This window comes from Hippichthys cyanospilos, chromosome 22, assembly GCF_059441005.1.
Source record: "Hippichthys cyanospilos isolate Australia breed blue-spotted pipefish chromosome 22, RoL_Hcya_1.0, whole genome shotgun sequence".
Lineage (NCBI taxonomy): Eukaryota > Metazoa > Chordata > Actinopteri > Syngnathiformes > Syngnathidae > Hippichthys > Hippichthys cyanospilos.
The window spans coordinates 418,651-437,770 of NC_142390.1; the positions used below are offsets into that span (position 1 = coordinate 418,651).

At 48.2% G+C, this 19,120-nt stretch overlaps 1 protein-coding gene across 3 annotated transcripts; it reads right to left on the minus strand.

Moving 5' to 3' along the window:
• Positions 1-305: 305 nt before the first annotated feature.
• Positions 306-19,005, minus strand: LOC148405238 (filamin-C-like). Of its 3 annotated transcripts, XM_088406405.1 has the most exons (48): positions 18,281-19,005; positions 16,627-16,875; positions 16,448-16,545; positions 16,193-16,343; positions 15,827-15,945; positions 15,680-15,757; positions 15,455-15,617; positions 15,175-15,375; positions 14,698-14,835; positions 14,488-14,614; positions 14,278-14,414; positions 14,003-14,196; positions 13,814-13,927; positions 13,067-13,210; positions 12,777-12,900; positions 12,532-12,692; positions 12,065-12,155; positions 11,808-11,977; positions 11,628-11,745; positions 11,148-11,410; positions 10,461-11,058; positions 10,183-10,356; positions 9,905-10,067; positions 9,627-9,787; positions 9,388-9,555; positions 9,127-9,250; positions 8,899-9,055; positions 8,657-8,773; positions 7,903-8,092; positions 7,808-7,831; positions 7,218-7,465; positions 6,866-6,965; positions 6,571-6,711; positions 6,019-6,147; positions 5,264-5,437; positions 5,023-5,184; positions 4,587-4,624; positions 4,421-4,523; positions 4,205-4,357; positions 3,848-3,970; positions 3,504-3,743; positions 2,898-3,305; positions 2,700-2,815; positions 2,438-2,570; positions 2,188-2,364; positions 1,861-2,079; positions 1,008-1,221; positions 306-710 (listed from the first exon to the last, which is right to left on the minus strand). In XM_088406405.1, the coding sequence occupies exons 1-48, from the start codon at positions 18,642-18,644 to the stop codon at positions 527-529; spliced, it is 8,142 nt and encodes a 2,713-aa protein (XP_088262531.1). In that variant the 5' UTR covers positions 18,645-19,005; the 3' UTR covers positions 306-526. The 3 variants fall into 3 exon arrangements, with proteins under 3 accessions (XP_088262531.1, XP_088262530.1, XP_088262532.1); XM_088406404.1 differs by having other exon boundaries at positions 4,421-4,624; XM_088406406.1 differs by lacking the exon at positions 8,657-8,773 and having other exon boundaries at positions 4,421-4,624.
• Between the last annotated feature and the right edge of the window lie 115 nt (positions 19,006-19,120).

Sequence of the window (19,120 nt, forward strand, 5' to 3'; positions counted from 1 at the left end):
AGGGAGACAGCATGGATTCGTTGCCAGTTAATGTCAGTCCATCAAAAGGTAAATAATGGACTGGTTGCCCGTCACAGACAGGGAGCCTACGGACAAAACTTGCATTTTGTCGGAATTGAAAAACTCCACACAGGAATTCTTAAGTCAAGATTCAAATGATGAACCTGAAACTGTGAAGCAGGTCTGTTGATCACTACTTCACCATGACGCTCGGTCAAAAAAGTTTTCTTATTCATCGACAGAAAATGGATGGACAGCGCAACACACTCGGCATTCTGCTTCCTTCCAATCACGGCGACAGAAGCTGATGGCACTGAAACCTTTATTATTATTAATACTGTTTTTAGGAAATTTATCAAACAACATGTAATGGTGTTCACCAAACTACAATAAGACTTTTTCACTTCCTCTCAATACTTCTACAGAGAAAACACAAGTTGATTTAAGAAAAAAATGAAAATCACAGTTTTATCACAACTCTACCAACCTGATGATCTATCTAGAGAACTTTGAAGAGGAGAAACCTTCACGGTACAGTAACATGAAAGGGGCTCCCTGGTATGTGGGCGTCGCCCCACTTGACCATGAGTATGTAGTTTCCTGCTTCTTGCACCGTGTACGTCACATTATACATCCTGTGACCCGCATGCTTCACATAGACCTCCTCGCATGGGGCTTTAGGACCGTGCACGCCCACCATCAGCATGTTGCTACCTGCGAACACAACATAAACCATCGAGAGCAATTTTGTTTTTCTTACAGTCTCATGGAAAAAAAGGGTGTCATCTGAGTCCAAAAATCAACCCCCAACACCAGTGACATATGCCCTCAGAGTTCAGGAGGGCTAATTTTGCTGTCAAGTCTCATGGATTTTTTTTCCTCTCTTCTTTTATGTCAGTCTCATGTAACAATACAAATATCTTATATGCATATGAACCACACGAACATCGGGCACCTTAACCCTGAAAGGAGCCATAAGCACAATGAATAGGATCAGGATCATACACCTACCAGCATTGCTGCAGTCCACAGTAAAAGAGTTTTTCTGGCCCACAAAAGCCTTGGACAGGCCGGCCCCCCTGGAGACCACCTTGCTCGCATCGGAGGAGAATTTGGGCAGGGAAGCAAAGCCTCTGGCCGTACCAGATGATGACTTGGTGACAGTTTCCACCAGAACTGAGGATGTTTCATGAAGACTGGTTCCTCCAGACAAGCTAGGACCTAAGGACAGAAACATAAATAAGCGGAGGATGTCTATCTTGGTGTAGTTCTGACTTCAAAGCAAACATGGTGAAGCGGCCTTAAGCGGTTACGCTTCGTGCAAGTGGAATAAGCTTCCGACGAAAGGGAAGTCGGCTCTGAGTCTAAGCGCTTTTGAATCAAGCTTAAAATCTTTGCATTTTGCCCGTTTTTGATCAAAGTTTTATTGAATAATTTATCAATAATTGACACAATCTTAAGTCAGTTCAAAGAGCTATATTGTCACACGCATAGCAAGAAACCACGCAGCGAAATTCTTACTCTGTCCGCCTTGCGATTTTCGAAACCTAATTTTAGTTCTTGTCATTGATATATGGAAGAAATTGGGAAATTGGGCTTCGTCTCTCCAGGCTTACGTATTTCTGAATCTCAAGACAAATCATCTTGACGGACCCAAATCTACAGAAACTCGAACCAGAGCGAGGCCCGGGAAATCTTGAAACCTAGCTAAGCTCTTTTGGCACGCAGTCCGAGGTAATTCACTGTAGCTGGTATACAAACAGTACAAGCTGCAAAAAAAAAAAAATGAAAGCACCTGTCTGTCTTGCCTGTTTATTGAGCTGAGGGACAGCAATACTTAGCGTTGATGTCCAAGCCCACCTGAAACTTTGGCCTTGAAGGGGCTTCCAAGGATGTGCTGAGCTCCCGCATACTTGATGGAGATCAGGTAACTCCCGGGAGCCATGGGGGTGTAGGACACCAGGTAGCCGTCAGAACATTCCTGACAACTCATCTGGACTTTAGAAGGACCGTCAATGGTCACAGACAGAGCTCCACCACCAGCGTTACATGTGTTCACCGTGAACTCTGATGCAACCCCTACCGAGGACAAACCGTCAAGTAGACTTGAGTTAGATTTAGCTCACAGATTTAAAGGCTTAGGACTTGCATAAGCCGAGTAATTACTTTACTCAAAAAGTTACTCACCCGTGGTCCCGCTCTCCAGGCCCGGCCCAGAAGCAAATACCTTGCTGGGGTCTCCTGCCTGACCGGGCTGACCCACACGAATCTTGAAGGGGCTTCCGGGTACATGGCTGCCACCGAAGCGAACGTCAATCGAGTGGACGCCGTTCTCTTTGGGAACGAACCTAATGACGTACCGATCTGCAGGTGGACAGAAGCATCTTTTTCATGGACATAATTTGAAGGTATGACAGGCCAAAGTAAAAAATCTCACCGCCCTCCAGCTGGCTGATCAAACATTCTTGCGTGGCACCGGAAGGTGAGTGAATCTTCGCGTCGATGACACCTCGAGCGCCATTCAATTGCACCGCAAAAGACGCTTCCTGATTCACCTTCAGTTCAGAGTCCTGGAGGAAACCAGCACCATGTAAACGGATGAGGCTATAGATCATTTCAGAATGTTTGGAAACAACATGCAAAAGGATACAGTACTTGAAAATACCTGATAAATGTTGCTTTAAAGCTTGGGGTCTCACCTGAAGGCTGGTGATGCTGAGGCGTCGGGCGTCTTCGGACAAACTGGCCACGGGGACCACGAAAGGGGAGTCTGGGATGTGCTCGTCGTTGAACTTGATAGAGACCTCGTAGTGTCCTGGGAGAAAGAAAGCCGCAGGAAGATGAACATGTGAAGACAAAATAGGCAGGAATTGTGCTTGACAGGAAGTGCGTTTTACCTGGCTCCTGGACCACATAGGAAACACCGCAAGAACCGTCCTTGCGATCTTCAAAGGCAATCTCTGCCTTGCTGGGTCCCTCAATTGCTATGGAGAGCCCACCCGCACCTGCCTCTCTGGTCCAGATGCTAAACTCCCCCGCGAGGCCGGCCACGCCTCGCTCCAACCCTGTGCCTCCCGCCCGCACCTTGTGGGCGCCGCCCTCTCCCAGGGGCCCTACAGTGAACTGGAAGGGGCTCCCGGGAACATGTTGTCCCCGATATTTGACGTTGACTACGTGTGTGCCCATTTCCTGCGGCACGAAGCGGACGCTGTATGTGCTATCCTCGCCGTGGATGATCTCGGCATCCTCGCACTTGCCACCCGGACTTGTCACCTGAGCCGCCATCTCCTGGTGGGCTGGCTCACCTAACAGAGAAAAATGTCTCCTGCTTAAAGGACCAGGTGGAGATCGTATTTTTTTTTTGTTTTTTTTGGGTGGCCTAAATTCTTCCAGAAGAACTAATGGACAATTGCAACCTATGATATACTGTATATGATTAGTCATATACAGAATAAGAGCAAGCCAGTGCTTTTTTTTTTCTTGGTTTCAGTTGTCGCACGTACCATTTTGCGATGGCGACTTCCCGCCGAAGCCGCTCAGAGTCTCCCGTCCGATGAAGTCTCCAAAGACATCCCTAAAGGGGTCTCCAACTTCCGTGCTCTCTTCTACGCGAACTTCTCGCTTGGTCTCACCACCACGTGTCTTGCTGATCTCAGTGCGCTCAGTGCGCGTGTATGTGTGGCTGCTTCGCGTGAAGGTGCGAGTTACCCGCTCCTGTGCTGAAACCATCTGGAACCAGTTGCCTGCAGAACACAAGCCATGTCAGCGATATTGCACAAAACTTGATTTCTATACTTAAGTCGAAATTTCATGAGTCAATACCTTTACTTTGAAGGTCACATATTACCTGGTATCTTGAGATTGAGGTCGCATGTGCTCCCCACTGTGGCGATGGCAGGTGCCTGTCGTTTCCTGGTGATGCTCTCCTTCATCCTGCCCTCACCAAACACTTTAACGGTGAAAGGACTTCCTGGAAATTTGTTCAGCATTAGCGTCTTTTGTCTTGTCTTTCTTTTTATTTATATTCCATCGTTTGTTCCGCTCAAAGACCTAAAAGTGTGTTTCGTTTAGTTTTTCCACTTGGTGTGACGCGTCAGTCAACTCAACTCAAATTTTTTACTTGCGATGCAAAGCAAAAAAACGCGTAGGCTATTGCCTGACTAAAACCCACCGGCTAGTGCGCTTTTGGTCATGGAGAACGTACCTGGGACGTGTTGATCTGCAAACGTGATGTTAATGATGTAGTTTCCAGGCTCAGTAGGACAGTAAGTGACACGACACGTGCCGTCTTCCACGTCCTCGCAGTTGATGTCCACCTTGCTGGGACCCTCAATGGACAGACCCAGACCGCCGTAACCTGCCCCAACACGCACATCCACATCGGAAATGTTTGGCAGGGAATGGGCACATTTCCACATACCGGCGGTCCTGGTGTCAACGATGAAATGGGCCACCTCCGAGGTGCGTCCCTCCAGCAGTCCCGGCCCAAACACTTTCACCTTACTGGCATCGCCGATCTCAGACTGCGCCACCATGATCTTAAATGGGCTGTTGGTGACATGTGTTCCGCCCTTCTTCACACTCACCACATGCTCTCCCACTTCCTTGGGCGTGAACGAGATCCCTGAAGTAAAAAAGGGGGGCAGTGAATGTCTTTTTTCTACAGCAGATCGTAAACCACAACACCCGAGATTTTAAGATTTCAAGCTGTTTGAAATAAATCTTTACTTGGGTTAAGCAAGTCATAAGTCACATTCTCTTTTATTTGAAGGTAGGCCTGTCACAGTAGCTAAATTTACATGGCTTGATGAGTAAAATAGAAACAATCGTTTGTTCAGAGTCAATAATAAGAAAATTGAAGTTTAGCCAAAAACGTAATTAAACGCAGGTCAAAATTATGTATGTAAATCCTTTTTGCTCCAGCATTATCACTAACCACTTGAAACTTACTTTGTTCCAGTCTTTCATAGGTTTTAGTGAAAGAAAGTGCCAAGTCCGGGAATTGGTGATTAGTCAACTTACCGATGTGTCTGTTGGGAAGTCTCTTAAGCAGGCATGCCTCTTCGCTTCCCGATGGCGCTCGAATGGTCGCCGTCAGACTTCCCAGGTCCGTCTCCGTGATCCTCAAGGAGACGTCGGTTTCTGTGCCCACATTGAGCTGAGATACGGCGATGGGATCATCGCCTGGAGACACCAACGCACACGCTTCATAACCGGGAAAGAGGAGAAAAGCCGGCAGTCAAATACGAGCCACCCTGCCTACTGGTGATTTTGGCAGTGAATGGGCTGCCGGCAATGTGTTTGTCATCAAACTTGACGACGATGATGTAGTCGCCCGGTGCCGTGGGCAGGTAGGACACTGTGCAGGTGCCGTCCTTGTTGTCCTTGCAGCTGATCTCCGCTTTGGATGGTCCTTCCACCGCCAGAGACAGCCCACCTGCGCAGCAGTAAGTAAGTCAGCAAATACAACTCATTTGTGTAGCACATCTCAGAGAGGATGATCAAAGACAGAATTATGTACTCAAGTTAAGGTATCACTGTTATGCAGCGGTACATTGATTCCGCAACTAATCGACAAGCAAATTAACTCTTTTAATAATTGAGTAATTTTTGTCACGATTAATTCTCTGCTGTCTGTTGTCCCTACATGAAAGCAGCTTCTTTTGTGATTATTCAAAATAGGACATTTGGAAACATTTGCTTTTGGTTTGGTCACCACTCACTGAGACGGCACCGAATCCGTTTCCCAAATACAGTATTAGTGAGCACAACTCCTAGCCTTCTCGTGTGCTTTCTCAAATGTGTTTTTCACTAAATAATACCAAATAAACAATGATAATGAGTTAATAATCGGTAACCAGGAAAAATGTTTTTGTAAGACGCTCTAATTAAAATCAGGTTTTATTAGCGTATTCAATAGAAAGATCGATAGAGTAATTGATTTTTTTGGATAACAATAAGATGACTGTATTGAAAGGAAATTGGCTGAAGTTTAATGAGGTTTTGCTGCCGTTTTACCTTCTCCGGCATCTTTGGTCGCGATGGTAAAGGTAGCTGGTGACTTGCTGACTCCGTGGCTCAACCCAGGGCCGTACGCCGTCACGTGACCACTATTAATGGCATCCACAAAGAACTGAAGTGGACTTCCTGCAGTGGACAAGTCACAAAGTGTTTTTACATTCCTAAAAACCTCACAGACAGAGATAACTTTCTTATGGCCCAAACTTTGCTTCCTCTTCTCTTATCTCTACTTGTTTGTAATAGTCTGATGAACTGCAGTATTTTACAAACTACTTCTCTTTTTCCCCTCCGTGAGCAGTCAACTAACCGTGGTGGAGGAGTTTGTGTGTCCTATTGATCTAAGGAGCTAAGTTATCTGGGGTATCGTGTCCCTGGTAGGGTCACCGATGGCAACCAGGTCCTACTCGAGACAAAGCATGGTTTATATAGTCCCTTGTGATGATTTTTCCCTTCTACGTTCCTCGAGGCATTTCGTGATCTAAATTCATACTGAAAATGTTGACTTGCCTTATTCTGATGACAGTCTTCAAAGTTGGGAAATGGACATACCTGGGATGTGCTCGCCATCATACTTGATGTCCATCTCGTGCAAGCCTCGCTCGCTTGGCGAGTATTTGACGGTGACGGTGCCGTCCTTGTTATCGGCGACGTATGGATAGGCCGTGCGACCGGATGGCATTCGCACTTCCCCTGTGTGGCATACAGTGATAAGGATCTGTCCTATGTGGCCAAAACATCATATCTAGATCATTTTTAATGACGATACCATAAAGATAGTTCATGCCGCCGTCGGTGACCATCACCGGCCCACTCAGAAGAAACTTCCAACGAAAATCTGTCTCACCTGTGATTTCTCCCGTTTGCACAGTGAAGGGAATGACCAGACTGAAAGGCCGAAGCACAGCCTCCATCTCATTGACGGCGATCGTGGGATCAGTTGTCGCCTGGAGGGACAGAATCAAACAAATGAACGCATGACAGAATCAAACAACTGAACAAATGTCTTATGGACCTTTAAAGCACATTTCATTTCAGACGTTGCTATAGTAGCTGGTCGTGCAGAGGAGACGTTTCAACATGAGAGGGCAAATAAAAAGCGATTGTGAACATCGGTAAGTGACGTGATCCCTGGACCAGGGTAGATACAGGAAACCCCGAGGGATTAAAAAAGTATAAATGAATTGAATTGAACTCACCATTACGTGGAAGGGACTGTTAGGAATGTGCTCCCCTCCAAAACGGATAGTGATAACGTACTTCCCGGGTTCTGGTGCAGTGTAGTAAATATCAAATGTCCCGTCTGCATTTTCCACCACATCTACATCCAATTCCGCCCCATCAGGTGTGGACACCTTACAAGTGACTTTGCCTTTCCCTGCCGCCTTTGCATCCACGGTGATTACTGTCTCTTCTCCAATCTGAATGGTGGGACCAACGCCAGATCCTGGCAGGACGGATGCCACAACAGGTCAGATCCTTCCAACGACATAATTTGTTTTGTGCGTTTGCGGGTACGTGTAAAGGAATGAATTCTGGACTGATGCACTAACAATCGGTTGGAAACCACAATGCAATGGAAAATATTGGGAATATAAGGAAAAGAGAATAGCAACAATATTAATTTCAGTGAGAAATATTGAATAGCTATTCAAGTGAAGCGATTTCCAAGATTGCTAGCGAAACTAACTAGAAGTCAAGGTACCTCTATTGAGAACACTAAGAACCCACCAGGGCCCAGAATTAAGGCGCAAACAATAAAGGGAACTAGTAAGTTGCACACACTTACCTGGTCCATGTCCTCCAATAGACACTGTAAGAAAACAAGATGCCATTTAGGCCTAAAAATGAATGAAGGACATGTGATGGTTTGAGAGACCTGACCTGTGACGAGACACTTGCTGGCATCCCCGGTGGGCGCAGCATGAATGCGGTATGGTGAGTACGGAATCTCGTCCCCGCCATACTTGATAGTGATGGTGTAGCGGCCCGCCATGTCCGGGACATAGGAAACTGTGTAGGTCCCGTCGTGGTTGTCCCGAATATTGGCCTTCTTGGGTTTGGCCTCGGGATCCTGTACACACACACCAAACCAGTCAGAAAATGAAACCCTGACACTTCAAGTGCTTCCCACCACAGGTCTACAAACTGCCCAAACATTCAAGCTTTTGTCTGTTCATCAACCTTTTAGGTTGTCCAACGTATGTCCTAAAAACAACATCAACAAAAAACAAACAAACAACTAAAGAATAAGAACAAGAAGGGAGAGGGCAGGTGACGGAAGAAATGTAGGCCGGTTTGTTTTCCTCGCCCAGTGAAACATCCCTATAGAATGGGTAGATCATCTCAACATTCCCGTTTGAGACCAGTGGTGGCAGCAACGTGACATATCAAGCCACGTCTAATTTGTGATGAAGAAGAGGATTATTATGATAAAGTTGCACAAGACAGTGACGACAAATGGAAGTTAGAAAATGATTCCAAGTAAATAGTTGCTAAAGAACTACAGAAGTTAAACCAATGTAATACTGATGACACTTGGCTTCATAAAAGAGGTAGACAGGATGAGATGATGTCAAGTTGCCATTGTTGGCAGGGAAAGGGCAAGGGCAGGGTAGGTGTGTGTCGTTGGCCTTACACAGGCTCTCTTAAGAATAGAGAACGGGATGGTTCTCTTGACTATATGTGATTCCCAGACACGCGTGTGCCAGTCCTGCACATACACGGCAGCCTGGTGCCCACACCCGTCAGGACCCTGCAGCCGGTGGCACAGGAGGTCACATAGACAGGGTCATGGTTAATCTACTGTATGTGTGCTAAATGCCAGGTGGCTAGCTGGAAGCCAAAACATGGTGTTTCCTCGTGCTTTTCGGGACTCACCAGGATTTGAACAGTGAGCAGTCCTTCACCAGCATCTCTTGCATCGATGGTGAACTCTACTGGAAGACTGGCGGAAATTCCACCCGAGTTCAGACCGGGACCGCTGGCACGAACTTTGCTGGCATCGTGAGCTGGCAGAGTCTTGATCTTGAATGGACTGACATCTTTCCACAGTCAGAATCATGCTGATCAGACGATCCACGTAATCGTGACATGAGCTTTCCTCACCTTCGAGGGACCTCCTGTTGGGCATACTTGATGCAGATGGCGTATGCACCATCATTGGCTGGGGTGTAATTGACCGTGTGAGTCCCATCACCGTTGTCTAAAATGCTGACGGGCTCAGCGACACCTATATAAGCAAAATATTCATCTTCAAGACAGGATTATGACAGATTTGAATGCAACTGACCAAACCCTCCTCTCGGTGGTTCTCTGTCACGTAGACAACTTAGGTTGGAGGGACTTCCTCCCCCACACATTTATCACCTGTGGGCCCAAAGATCTGGACCTCTAAAGGGGCCACACCAGCCTTGCTGCAGTCCACTGTAAAGGTCTGAAAGACGTGAGCACGAACGCCGTTTCCCAGCCCGGGTCCAGAGCACCGCACTTTGGTGGGGTCCACTACCTCTCGCACTGGGACTCGAAATGAACTTCCTGCATTGATGAACCATAAGCTCACTGCAGAAAAGTGGACACCGAGAGTTGCCGCACAGGCTTAACTGCACCTGGAATCGAAAGTCCCCCGAAGGTGATGTTGATGTCATACTCTCCAGGAGTGAAAGGAATGTACTCCACGCTACAGCTGCCATCTTTGTTGTCTTTGCAGGACATCTTTGCCTCTGATGGGCCCTCAATGGCTAAGCCAAGACCCCCGGTACCAGCGCCCCTAAGGAGGGCATCGCAGGAAGCAAAAGGGGACTTTGTTAATATCAGGGTGAAAGAATGACATCTTGACATGTCCAAAACCTTCATCATAGCTCGGACGACCTTGAAGTGGAGTTACCTGGTCTCGACAGTAAATGAATTGTGCTTGTTTACCAGTCCCTCCTCCAGGCCTGGCCCATAAGCTCGAACTCGACTTGGATCACAGCCTTCACTTATGGTCACGCTGAATGGACTCTTTGGGAGGGGGTCGTCATCCAATAACACCTCAATGACATGCAGACCTGCCAAGACATACAAAACACATACTGGAACCAATTATCCATTGTAACTAGAAAAATGTTGTAACTTGCGGTACCAGTAAGTACCACTGCAACAGCACTTAGTCAAGTCACGGACCGTCCTCAAAAGGCGTGTACTCCACTCGGTATGTGCCGTCGGCCTTGTCTGTAATGTAGGCATCGGTGCTGGAACCTGACGGATTGGAAATGTATGCTTTAACGTGGCCTCCGGCAGTCTTGTATACACTTCGGGCATCCACGATGAAGTGTGTGGTGACTTCTCTCAGAACTCCTTGCGATGAGAACAGAAACAAAGAAAAAGAGCTCAGCGTAATATGTGAACCCTCAGGTGAAGTCATCTGCAGAGGTACAGTAGCCAAATATTTCTTCTCTCACCTCTGGGTTCTATGCCGGGTCCGTAGACCTTGACGCCGCTGATATCAAGGGCTGATTCCACCTGCAGACGTGAGGGAAACTTTGGCACAGGGTGGCCTCCGTACTTGATAGTGATGGTATATACACCGTGAGTCTGCGGGATGTAGGTTATGGAATAGGTTCCGTCGCCATTGTTCTCCACGTGAACTTCAGCTTTGGAGCCCGATTCTGAGATTATCTCGATGGTCAGCTCTGCCTCTCCAGCTTTGGAGCAGTCCACCACAAAGGAGCCAGCCTCGCGGGCTTTCCCCCGCTCCAAACCGGGCCCGCTGGCCATAACTCTGCTGGGGTCAAACATGGACTGAACGACAGCCTTGAAGGGGGAGCCGGGGATGTGCTGTTCTGCAAACATTATGTTGATGTTGTACTCCCCGGGCTCAGTGGGTAAATAGGACACGGAGCAGGAGCCGTCGCCATTGTCTTGGCATTCGATCTTGGCTTCGCAGGGACCCTCCACAGTTAGACCTAAACCGCCGGTGCCTGCACCTTTTGTGTCGATGGCAAAGGGAGCCGGTTTACCAACTACGCCTCCCTGAAGACCTGGGCCATAGGCCCGAACCTGTGAAGCCACCAAGGAATCTGTTGATGTGACTGAAATGACCGCCATCTTCCAAAAGAAGCCTCGTCTCACTCGAATAGGAAACTCACCTTTGAAGGATCAGGGGGTAAGATACCCTCAACTGCCAACGGACTTCCCGGGATGGGGTTCCCGTCAAAGCTGATTTCCACTCTGTAAGGCCCCTCTTCCGGCGGAATGTACCTCACTGAATGAATGTCATCGGCTGTGCCGGCCTCCAGCTTGCATGGAATTGGTCGGCGGGACGGTGAAATGATCTTCACGTCCAGTTGGCCTTGACCACCGGCGCCCGCGGTACTGACGCTGAACTCTTGATCCTTTCCGACGTCCACCTCTGATCGACACATCGTTAATGTCAAAACAGATCTACAGTCGTGCCTACAACAGCTAACTCCAAATGTTAATAGCAAAGATCAATTGCTCCAGATCAAAGCTCCCCAAAGATAACTAATAGCCTATAATCTTATCACTAGGATGTCGAAAGATCTCACGGATCTCCCAAAGTCATTAATTTATATGTAAGAGCACTGTGAAGAGGCAACATTACTGACTGTTGTTCAGGCCGTAAACCTGGACCTTGCTGAGGTCCAGCGGTGGAGCCACGAGGATGTGGAAGGGACTTTTGGGAATGGCGTCGCCCCCGTGGAGGACGGTGATGGACAAATTTCCCTGAATGACAAAAAACAACATGAAGGCAACAGATGCATGCTCACAGTTAAAGATTAACTCACCTGTTGTGTGGCAGTGTAGCGGACCGTATAAGAGTAATCGTGGTTATCGATGATCTCAAAGTCTTGCACGATGTCACCTGTAGCATCACCTCCAAAATGGACTTCAGGCTGAGCTTTGCCGGCTCCTTTGGTGTAGATGGTGAAGTGCGTTGGCTTTCCTGCTTCAACGCCTTCACCAGAACAAAACATCCAGGGGGTCAACGCTAGCAATCACCAAAAATACGGACTTTCTAGAACCGTTCTTCATATTGGCTGACCCGATTTGTTGAGACCAGGTCCTTCTGCTCTCACTTTGGCCGCATCATGAGAAGGATCCACTTTTATCATGAAGGGGCTGATTGGAATTTCCTGTTCCAACAATAACAGAAGGCACGAGGTTTCATTTCACATCACCGCAAGTTATGATTAAGTGTCTTTGGGTACTTTGAAAGATGCTATTTTTCTGTCAATGAGGTAGACATAAACCAAGGCAACACTGTCATAACTTTGATTTTTTTTTTAACATAACATCCGTCTGTTGATATAGTTTTTTTTCTTTTTTAAGCTAAAATTTAAGCTAAGGAAATTTTAGTTTCAGCTGCTAGTTGAGCCAAGGCCCTTTCAGTCTTTTATTGAAGGGGCAAACAGTTAAATACTGCATACAAATAGGAACTAAAAACACTTGCAAGAAGCACAAACCCTAAAGCCATACCCCCACAACGTGTCACGTTTTTTTCCATCTCACCTGGTCGGCAAATAGAACCATGATGGTATACTGGCCCGGCGCTGGTGGGGTGTACTTGACCGTGAACGTGTCATTGTCATTCTTGATAATGTCGAAATCGATGCCGGCCTCAGCGGGTCCAACCACACCGGGTCCGCACTTGATGCCGATGCTGACATCACCTGGGGAAGGAGCCACAAGCGGCCAGGTTTCAATCTGTGGTTGCCTCAAAGACAATGAGGAAGAATGAAAAAGTGGTGGCCTACCTTGTCCTCCCTCTCCACAGTCCACTGTGAAATAGGTGGGCTCATTGGCCTTAAGTCCACTTCTCTCAACACCGGGACCAAAAACCTTCACGTTCTGTGGGTGGCTGCCTTCTCCTATGCTCACCTGCTCACAAAGAAATCTGCTCAAGAATTGTCTTTCATCTTACTTCCTCTGACTTTTATACAGATATAAGGTCATAATCTCTGAGTATAAAATATTTGACCCCCCCCCCCCTTTTTTTTGTATAAGTGTGCTTATGACTAGAGGTTACCGAAGGAGATCAGAGTACCCTGAATGGGCTGTTGGGAACGTTGACCTCTGCCCAAGTAATGATGATGGTGTGCTTGATGGGCTTTGTGGGGATATAAACGCATAAGAAAGTCTTGTCGCCATTGTCTCTGATCTCCACGTCAATAGGGCAACCTTCAGCATCCTGCAAGGGACATTGAAAGAAGAGACAGATTTTGTGGAAAACTCTTTTGACCGTGCCAGCTTACAACAGAAGATATCTCAAGGTACAGTGTACCACACCGCTTTCATTATGGAAAACCATCTTGTATGCCACATGAGCAATGGTGAGAAAAAAAAATGTGTTGCAGTTTCCCTGGGGATTTTGCTTCAGCTGAAATTGGCTAGGGAATCGTAGGATAGAGTTTCGGATTTTCAGGAAGCCTTTTTTCCTTCATTTTTTTTAACACTTTATTGTTTTTACTTTCATCTTTTCTGGCACGCCAACTCTTAAGAAAATCGTTGCAGAAATTGCGTGCCATAAGTGGGTTTCCATTTGAGAGTTTTAATCCAAAAAAATGCATGTACAGCATTTTTGGTCATTTGATGCTTTTAAACTGAATCCAGACTCTAGGCTGATTGTCATTCGAAGTTGTTTGGGTCGAGGTGGAAAGACAGAGTAGGAAAGAGGGTATATAGAGAAAGAAGACAGGTTAGATAAGTTGAGTAACAAGATAACAATGGACAGACCAACAGCCATATCGACAACTGTCCCACGTTACTAGTACCCAGATGTGCAAGTGCTCACCTGAGCGTAGAGCCTGAGCTCGCCAGCACCAGCTCCTCGGCCGTCGATGGTGAAATCAGCCGGTTTATTGATGATGCAGCCAACAGGTTCAAGGCCTGGTCCATAACACCTTACCTGGGGAATAGTCAACAGAGTGTTGAACTGTCGAAAACCTTGGCGGACAGATGGTTCTGGCCTTGCCAGTGTCACCTCTTCTGGGTGAGGGTCCACCGCGGCAGGCAGGATGTGGGCAACGAAAGGGCTGTCCTTCACGTCCTCATCATCACATATTACGTGGACTGCGTAGTCGCCGGCTTCGGTGGGCCAGTACCTGACATCACATGAGCCATCCCCTTTGTCATCACACTCTATCTTGGCCTGAGACGGACCCTCGATGGAGAAGCCTTACCACCAAAAAAAAAAAAAACAGCCATTCATTCACACCATGCCACATCTTTGCCACGTTTTGAGATTTAAAGACATACCCAGTGTTCCCACCTCTGTCCCGATGGCTTCCACCACAAAGTCAGCACTCTTTCCAACCATACCTGTCTCCAGACCTGGACCCCAGGCCCGTACCTTCTGTGGCCCGGCCTCCTCACTCACATGGACTTCATAGGGACTGAAGACATCCACATATGAAAAAATGGATAAACGCCCCGCCTGCTGACTTCGGCAACTTGTTTGAGGTCCACCTGCGCGGGATGCTGTGACCCCCCCAAGTGATGGTGAGGATGTAACTTCCTGTCATGATGGGATAGTAGTTACACTCGTAGCGGCCGCTGTCCACAGCCACCACCTTCACGGGCTCCTCCAGGCCATCTGCCGTGAGCCAGTGCAAGTAGAAGTTTAACGGGAGCTGCGTATGGCCTTCAAAGATGCGGTTGTGTGGCACAGATGCTCACTTGGTCCCTTCAACGCCACTCGAAGGTCGCCGGTTCCGCCGCCTCGGGTGTCCACTTTGAACTCAGCTGATTCCTTCACCCTGAGACCTCTGGGCTGCAGACCTCGGCCGGACGCCCTGCAGGCGTTTGGGTTGCAGGCTGAGTGGATCAATCGAAAAAGGGCGCAGGTTAGATAGCATTTACATCAACACGGATGACACAGGAAGCATCGCCATTAGTCAATGAAAGGAGAAGAACCAAAAGGTAAAACATCAAAACAAAATAATTATGTAAAGAGGAGTAAACGGATGACATTGATGATGTTAAAAATTTGACAGAAATGAAACATAGCACAAGTGAAGCCACCAAACGTGGACGAAGTGGACACAGCCATAGATGAGTCCAGGGGGTGAAAATGGGAGCCAGTCACAAGCCCAAGCGCCACCTCTACTAACTTGGGCGCCTGGGTTATCGTGGCTTGGGGGGGGGGGGGAATACCTTGAGCAATGATGACCGGAAAAGGGCTTCTGGGAATCTGCTGTCCAGCAAAAGTGACATAGACCGTGTGCGGCCCCTCCAGGACAGGTACATAGGTGCATCGGAAGATGCTATCGCCTTTGTTCTCCAGAACCACCTCCACAGTGTCCCTGCGACCGTTTGAGTCCACAATGGTCACGCCCACGTCACCAGCACCAGCACCTAGTGATCCAAATGGGGTGGACACCATTAGGGGAGAAAGTGCAAGAACATTAAGAGGTATTACGAAACAGATGTCAACCTGCTGTGTAGATGTCAAAATAGGTTGGCTTGGTGGCCACGTTTCCCACATGCTGCAATCCTGGGCCACGGGCCTGCACCCGGGTCGGGTCCCCCATGGCTTTGGAGACATGGACCATGAAGGGGCTCCCGTCAATGTCCTGGCCTGCAAACAGAACCTTTACCTGGGACAGAAGAGAGCAGATTAGCAGCTACGTTGGTACCACAATTTGCTTGATGAACTTACTTTATGGAGACCCTCCACTTTGGGCAGGTAAACTACAGAGTAGGTTCGGTCTTTGTCATTGTTAGGGATCACTTGGGCCTGAGAGAAAGAAAGGCATTATCAACATTGACTTGCTTCGAACCAAACCAACAGATGTCCCGTGCAGACCTCTTCTGTGTGCCCCTCCAAGTCTTCAACGTAAACCAGAACCTCGCCCAGTCCAGCCTCCACCGTTTCCACCAGGAACTCTGCTGGTTTGAGAACCACGTTCCCGCGAGGTTCAATGCCTGTGACCCGAAGGGGAAGAACTTTTTTATTATTGTTTTTTCTAAACTTATCATCATGATTGTTACCAACTGACGGCAGGTTATTTTCATGTGACCCGAACCGACAATAACCAAAACCTTCTTGTATATGTAAATGCGTGACAGATATACTAGTGAGGCCATGGGAGAAAGCTCCACCTTTATGAAATGTAATACAAGACACGGTTCTGCCAATCCGTATGGTTAGGAATTACGCTGAATTACCGACCTGGCCCAAAGGCTTTCGCCTTTTTGGGATGAAGAGTCTTTGCCCTCAAGGGGGCGCCTGGCTTCAGTTTGGCTTTGGGAAACTGCGATAGGTAGGTCATAACCGAGTGCTCGTCCACATTGGGATCCACAATCTCCTCTGGAGCGATTACCTGCAGACATGGCATATTCCTGAGAAGAGAGGAAGGGACTCCTCCAAACATCGGACCGCAAACCTCAGAGGAACAAGAGACACATGGGTAACATGCAAAGTTACTTGAGGTACGCCCAACCAGTCGTCTGCCTGCTGCATTGCTTCTCTGGCGTTCTCCACTGGTTGGCTCGGGTCCCAAGTTTCCCAGTCTGGACAAAGACCTGAGAAAGGACAATACTTTTAAGGACCACCAAATATCTCCTTCCCCGTCCCTCTGCAAACACGGTGACCTGTGGTCGTACCTGGGGCACAGTTGTCCACCAGAGCCCCCAGGGCCTTCCCGTCTCTCCAATCGCGGTGAAAGTTGGTGATGGGCATTTGTGGAACCTTGTGCTGGATCCAGCCCAGAAGACGCTGCTTGGGCGTCAGCTTCCTGGCATCTTCATCATCCTCATCCTCCCACATGGGCATGGAGATGGAGTAGTGCAGGATTAGCGTCCAGATCAGACCGAGAATCAGCTTCAGGTTCCCGTCCACGATAGCTTTGGAGTCTGGAGATCGGTGATCAGAAGTACAGAATAGACAATTTCATCATGGTTGTAAACAAAAAGCGCCGGAGAATTTGCGGTGGCAGAAAAGTGAGGTGTTCCAAACTGCTGACGCATGACGTCATGGTGAGTTATTCCCGACTGGGCTTGAGCTCCCTAAGGAATTCCGAGAAAAGCTTCATGATTGACATAAAGACTTCTTTGACACTGCTTTTCATTTTCACAAGCGCCCAGGTGAAGTTCCCAGCCCATCAATTAGACTCTGCCCCTTCCCGAATTTCTTCCTGTTGATCTCTTCTTTCTGCTCAAGTTTGCAAAATCCTTATTCTCGACTGGCTCAAAAGACTTCTTTGTTCTACACAAACATTCGTTCCCCACAGCAACAGGACAAACACAAGGATCATGTGTGATGTTGGAGGGAAAGAGTTCCACGAGCAGGAAGTGGGACGGATGAGCACACAGGGAAACTATTTGTTAGGCTTGTTGGCAACCCAGTGCCCCCCGCAGGATGGAATCATCACCACAACCCCACAGCAAGACGAGGATCCATTTTGACAGAAGAGCTGTTAGCCTCTTGCCCAAAGTCAATGGAACGCACTGCCCAAATGACTATTACTGGTCAAAAGGCCGCCAGTGTGACGCCGATGTCGTCATCCAGTCGTTGAGCTACAGTATTCTTTCATTCAAACACTACAAACACTAGTCCCCTATTCACCAACAGTTGACACTTAAGTCCAGCAAAATGGCTGTGCAAGTGTGTTGTGTTCACAGTTGTTCAAAATGAACAGCTGAAGACGCCGTCGGTCATTGCAAGACATTTGACTAATTTGGAGTACTTTTACATTTAAATGAGTGCACTTTTTTTCCTAGAAGTCCATGTAGTTGTTTTGATACTATGCTAAAGTTGCTCGTACGGAATGGCCTTATGAGCGAAAGCAATCGGTGTACTTGTCAGAGTAGTTTTAATGCAGTATTCTTCCCGTTACACCGAGATACCAAGTGACGACTAAAAGGGTACTCCTTCCGTACATTGACCCTACGCTGAATATCAAGGATACGGGATAAATTGGCCGTCTGGAATCGAAGTGTCTAAAAGGTTTGACTGGTAGCGTAGGAAACTGATACTGGGATCTAACGTGCTGTGTTATGGCACATGCTATCGTAAAGCCTAAAAGAGCGCGCGGAGCGCTTCTATTTTAAGGAAAGGCCTGGGAGGGACGGCCGAACTCAGCTGTCGCTCTGTCAATCAGGACACCCCCAAAAACAGAGCCCACCTCCGCAAGGCCCTGTTAGGAGATCGGCCTGTTTGGAAATGAACTTTTATTGTGCTGTCAATCAGTAGTACGTGGGGGCATGTCGAGCTGCGGGGTCAGAGTTGAGCGCCCCCCCCCCCCGACTACGCACTCACCGATGGACACCAGCCGGATGTGTTGTCGCTCCAGGAACTCCAGCGCCACCGACACGTTCTCCAGCTTCATCTGGCGGAAGTTGGGCCTGGCGTGGTACTTGCGGTACATGTTCTTCTGGCTTAGGACTTCCAGCAGAGCGATGAGCCTCAGGCCGTCCGCCAGGTCTTTTTGCAGGTCCAACATGCGCTTTTGGACACCCTTCAGGTGCTCGTTGCACCACCTGGTGAACGTGTTCTGCTGGATCTTCTTCCAGGGAGCGTCTTCTGCTAGGTCCTTCTCTGTGGCCGGCATCTCCTCTGTTTCCTGCTCATCTTCCCGATCCTCGTCCAAGGCAAAGTTCTGGAGGCGCTGCTGCGGCATCATGGCGCCCACGCCCGGCAGCCTTTAACAGCGCGCCGAACCAGCGCAACAGCGGCACGAGACGAGCTTCCGCTGCCGAGGAAGCGAGTGCGCCTCGGTGTGCGGGACTCCCTGGAATGTTCCTGCCAGACCATAATAACACGCAGCCTGATAGCCAGCAGCCAACTCATTGGATGGAGGAGGCGGGGCGGCCACGTTCTATTTTTAGAGTTCACGCTCAGAGGACGCTCTGGCCACTGTGATGTCATCAGCAGATATTTTCTTGCACTTTCATAAAGTTAAATGCTGGAAGAACGGTCGGCGTGGAAGTATTACCGTTTGAATGTCCGGGCTTACAATCTAGACTGGACCTCCTGTGTGAGCTTGGCGTTGACTAAGCATTTGTCTTTGCACTGACTGGCAACAAGCAATTGGATGGAGACCACGCCAGATACCCTACCTCTCACCTAAATTCATCAAGGATACACACCAAGTTAACG

Bases quoted from the DNA above. Each gene is read 5' to 3' on its own strand.
- LOC148405238 (XM_088406404.1), bottom strand. From the start codon at position 18,644: ATGATGCCGCAGCAGCGCCTCCAGAACTTTGCCTTGGACGAGGATCGG. The intron at 11,411-11,627 runs GTCAGTAATGTT...TGTGTCGATCAG, and splicing joins GGTTTACGGCCTGAACAACA to AGGTGGACGTCGGAAAGGAT. The intron at 7,832-7,902 runs GTCAGGTCTCTC...GTTTTCTTACAG, and splicing joins CAGCAAGTGTCTCGTCACAG to TGTCTATTGGAGGACATGGA.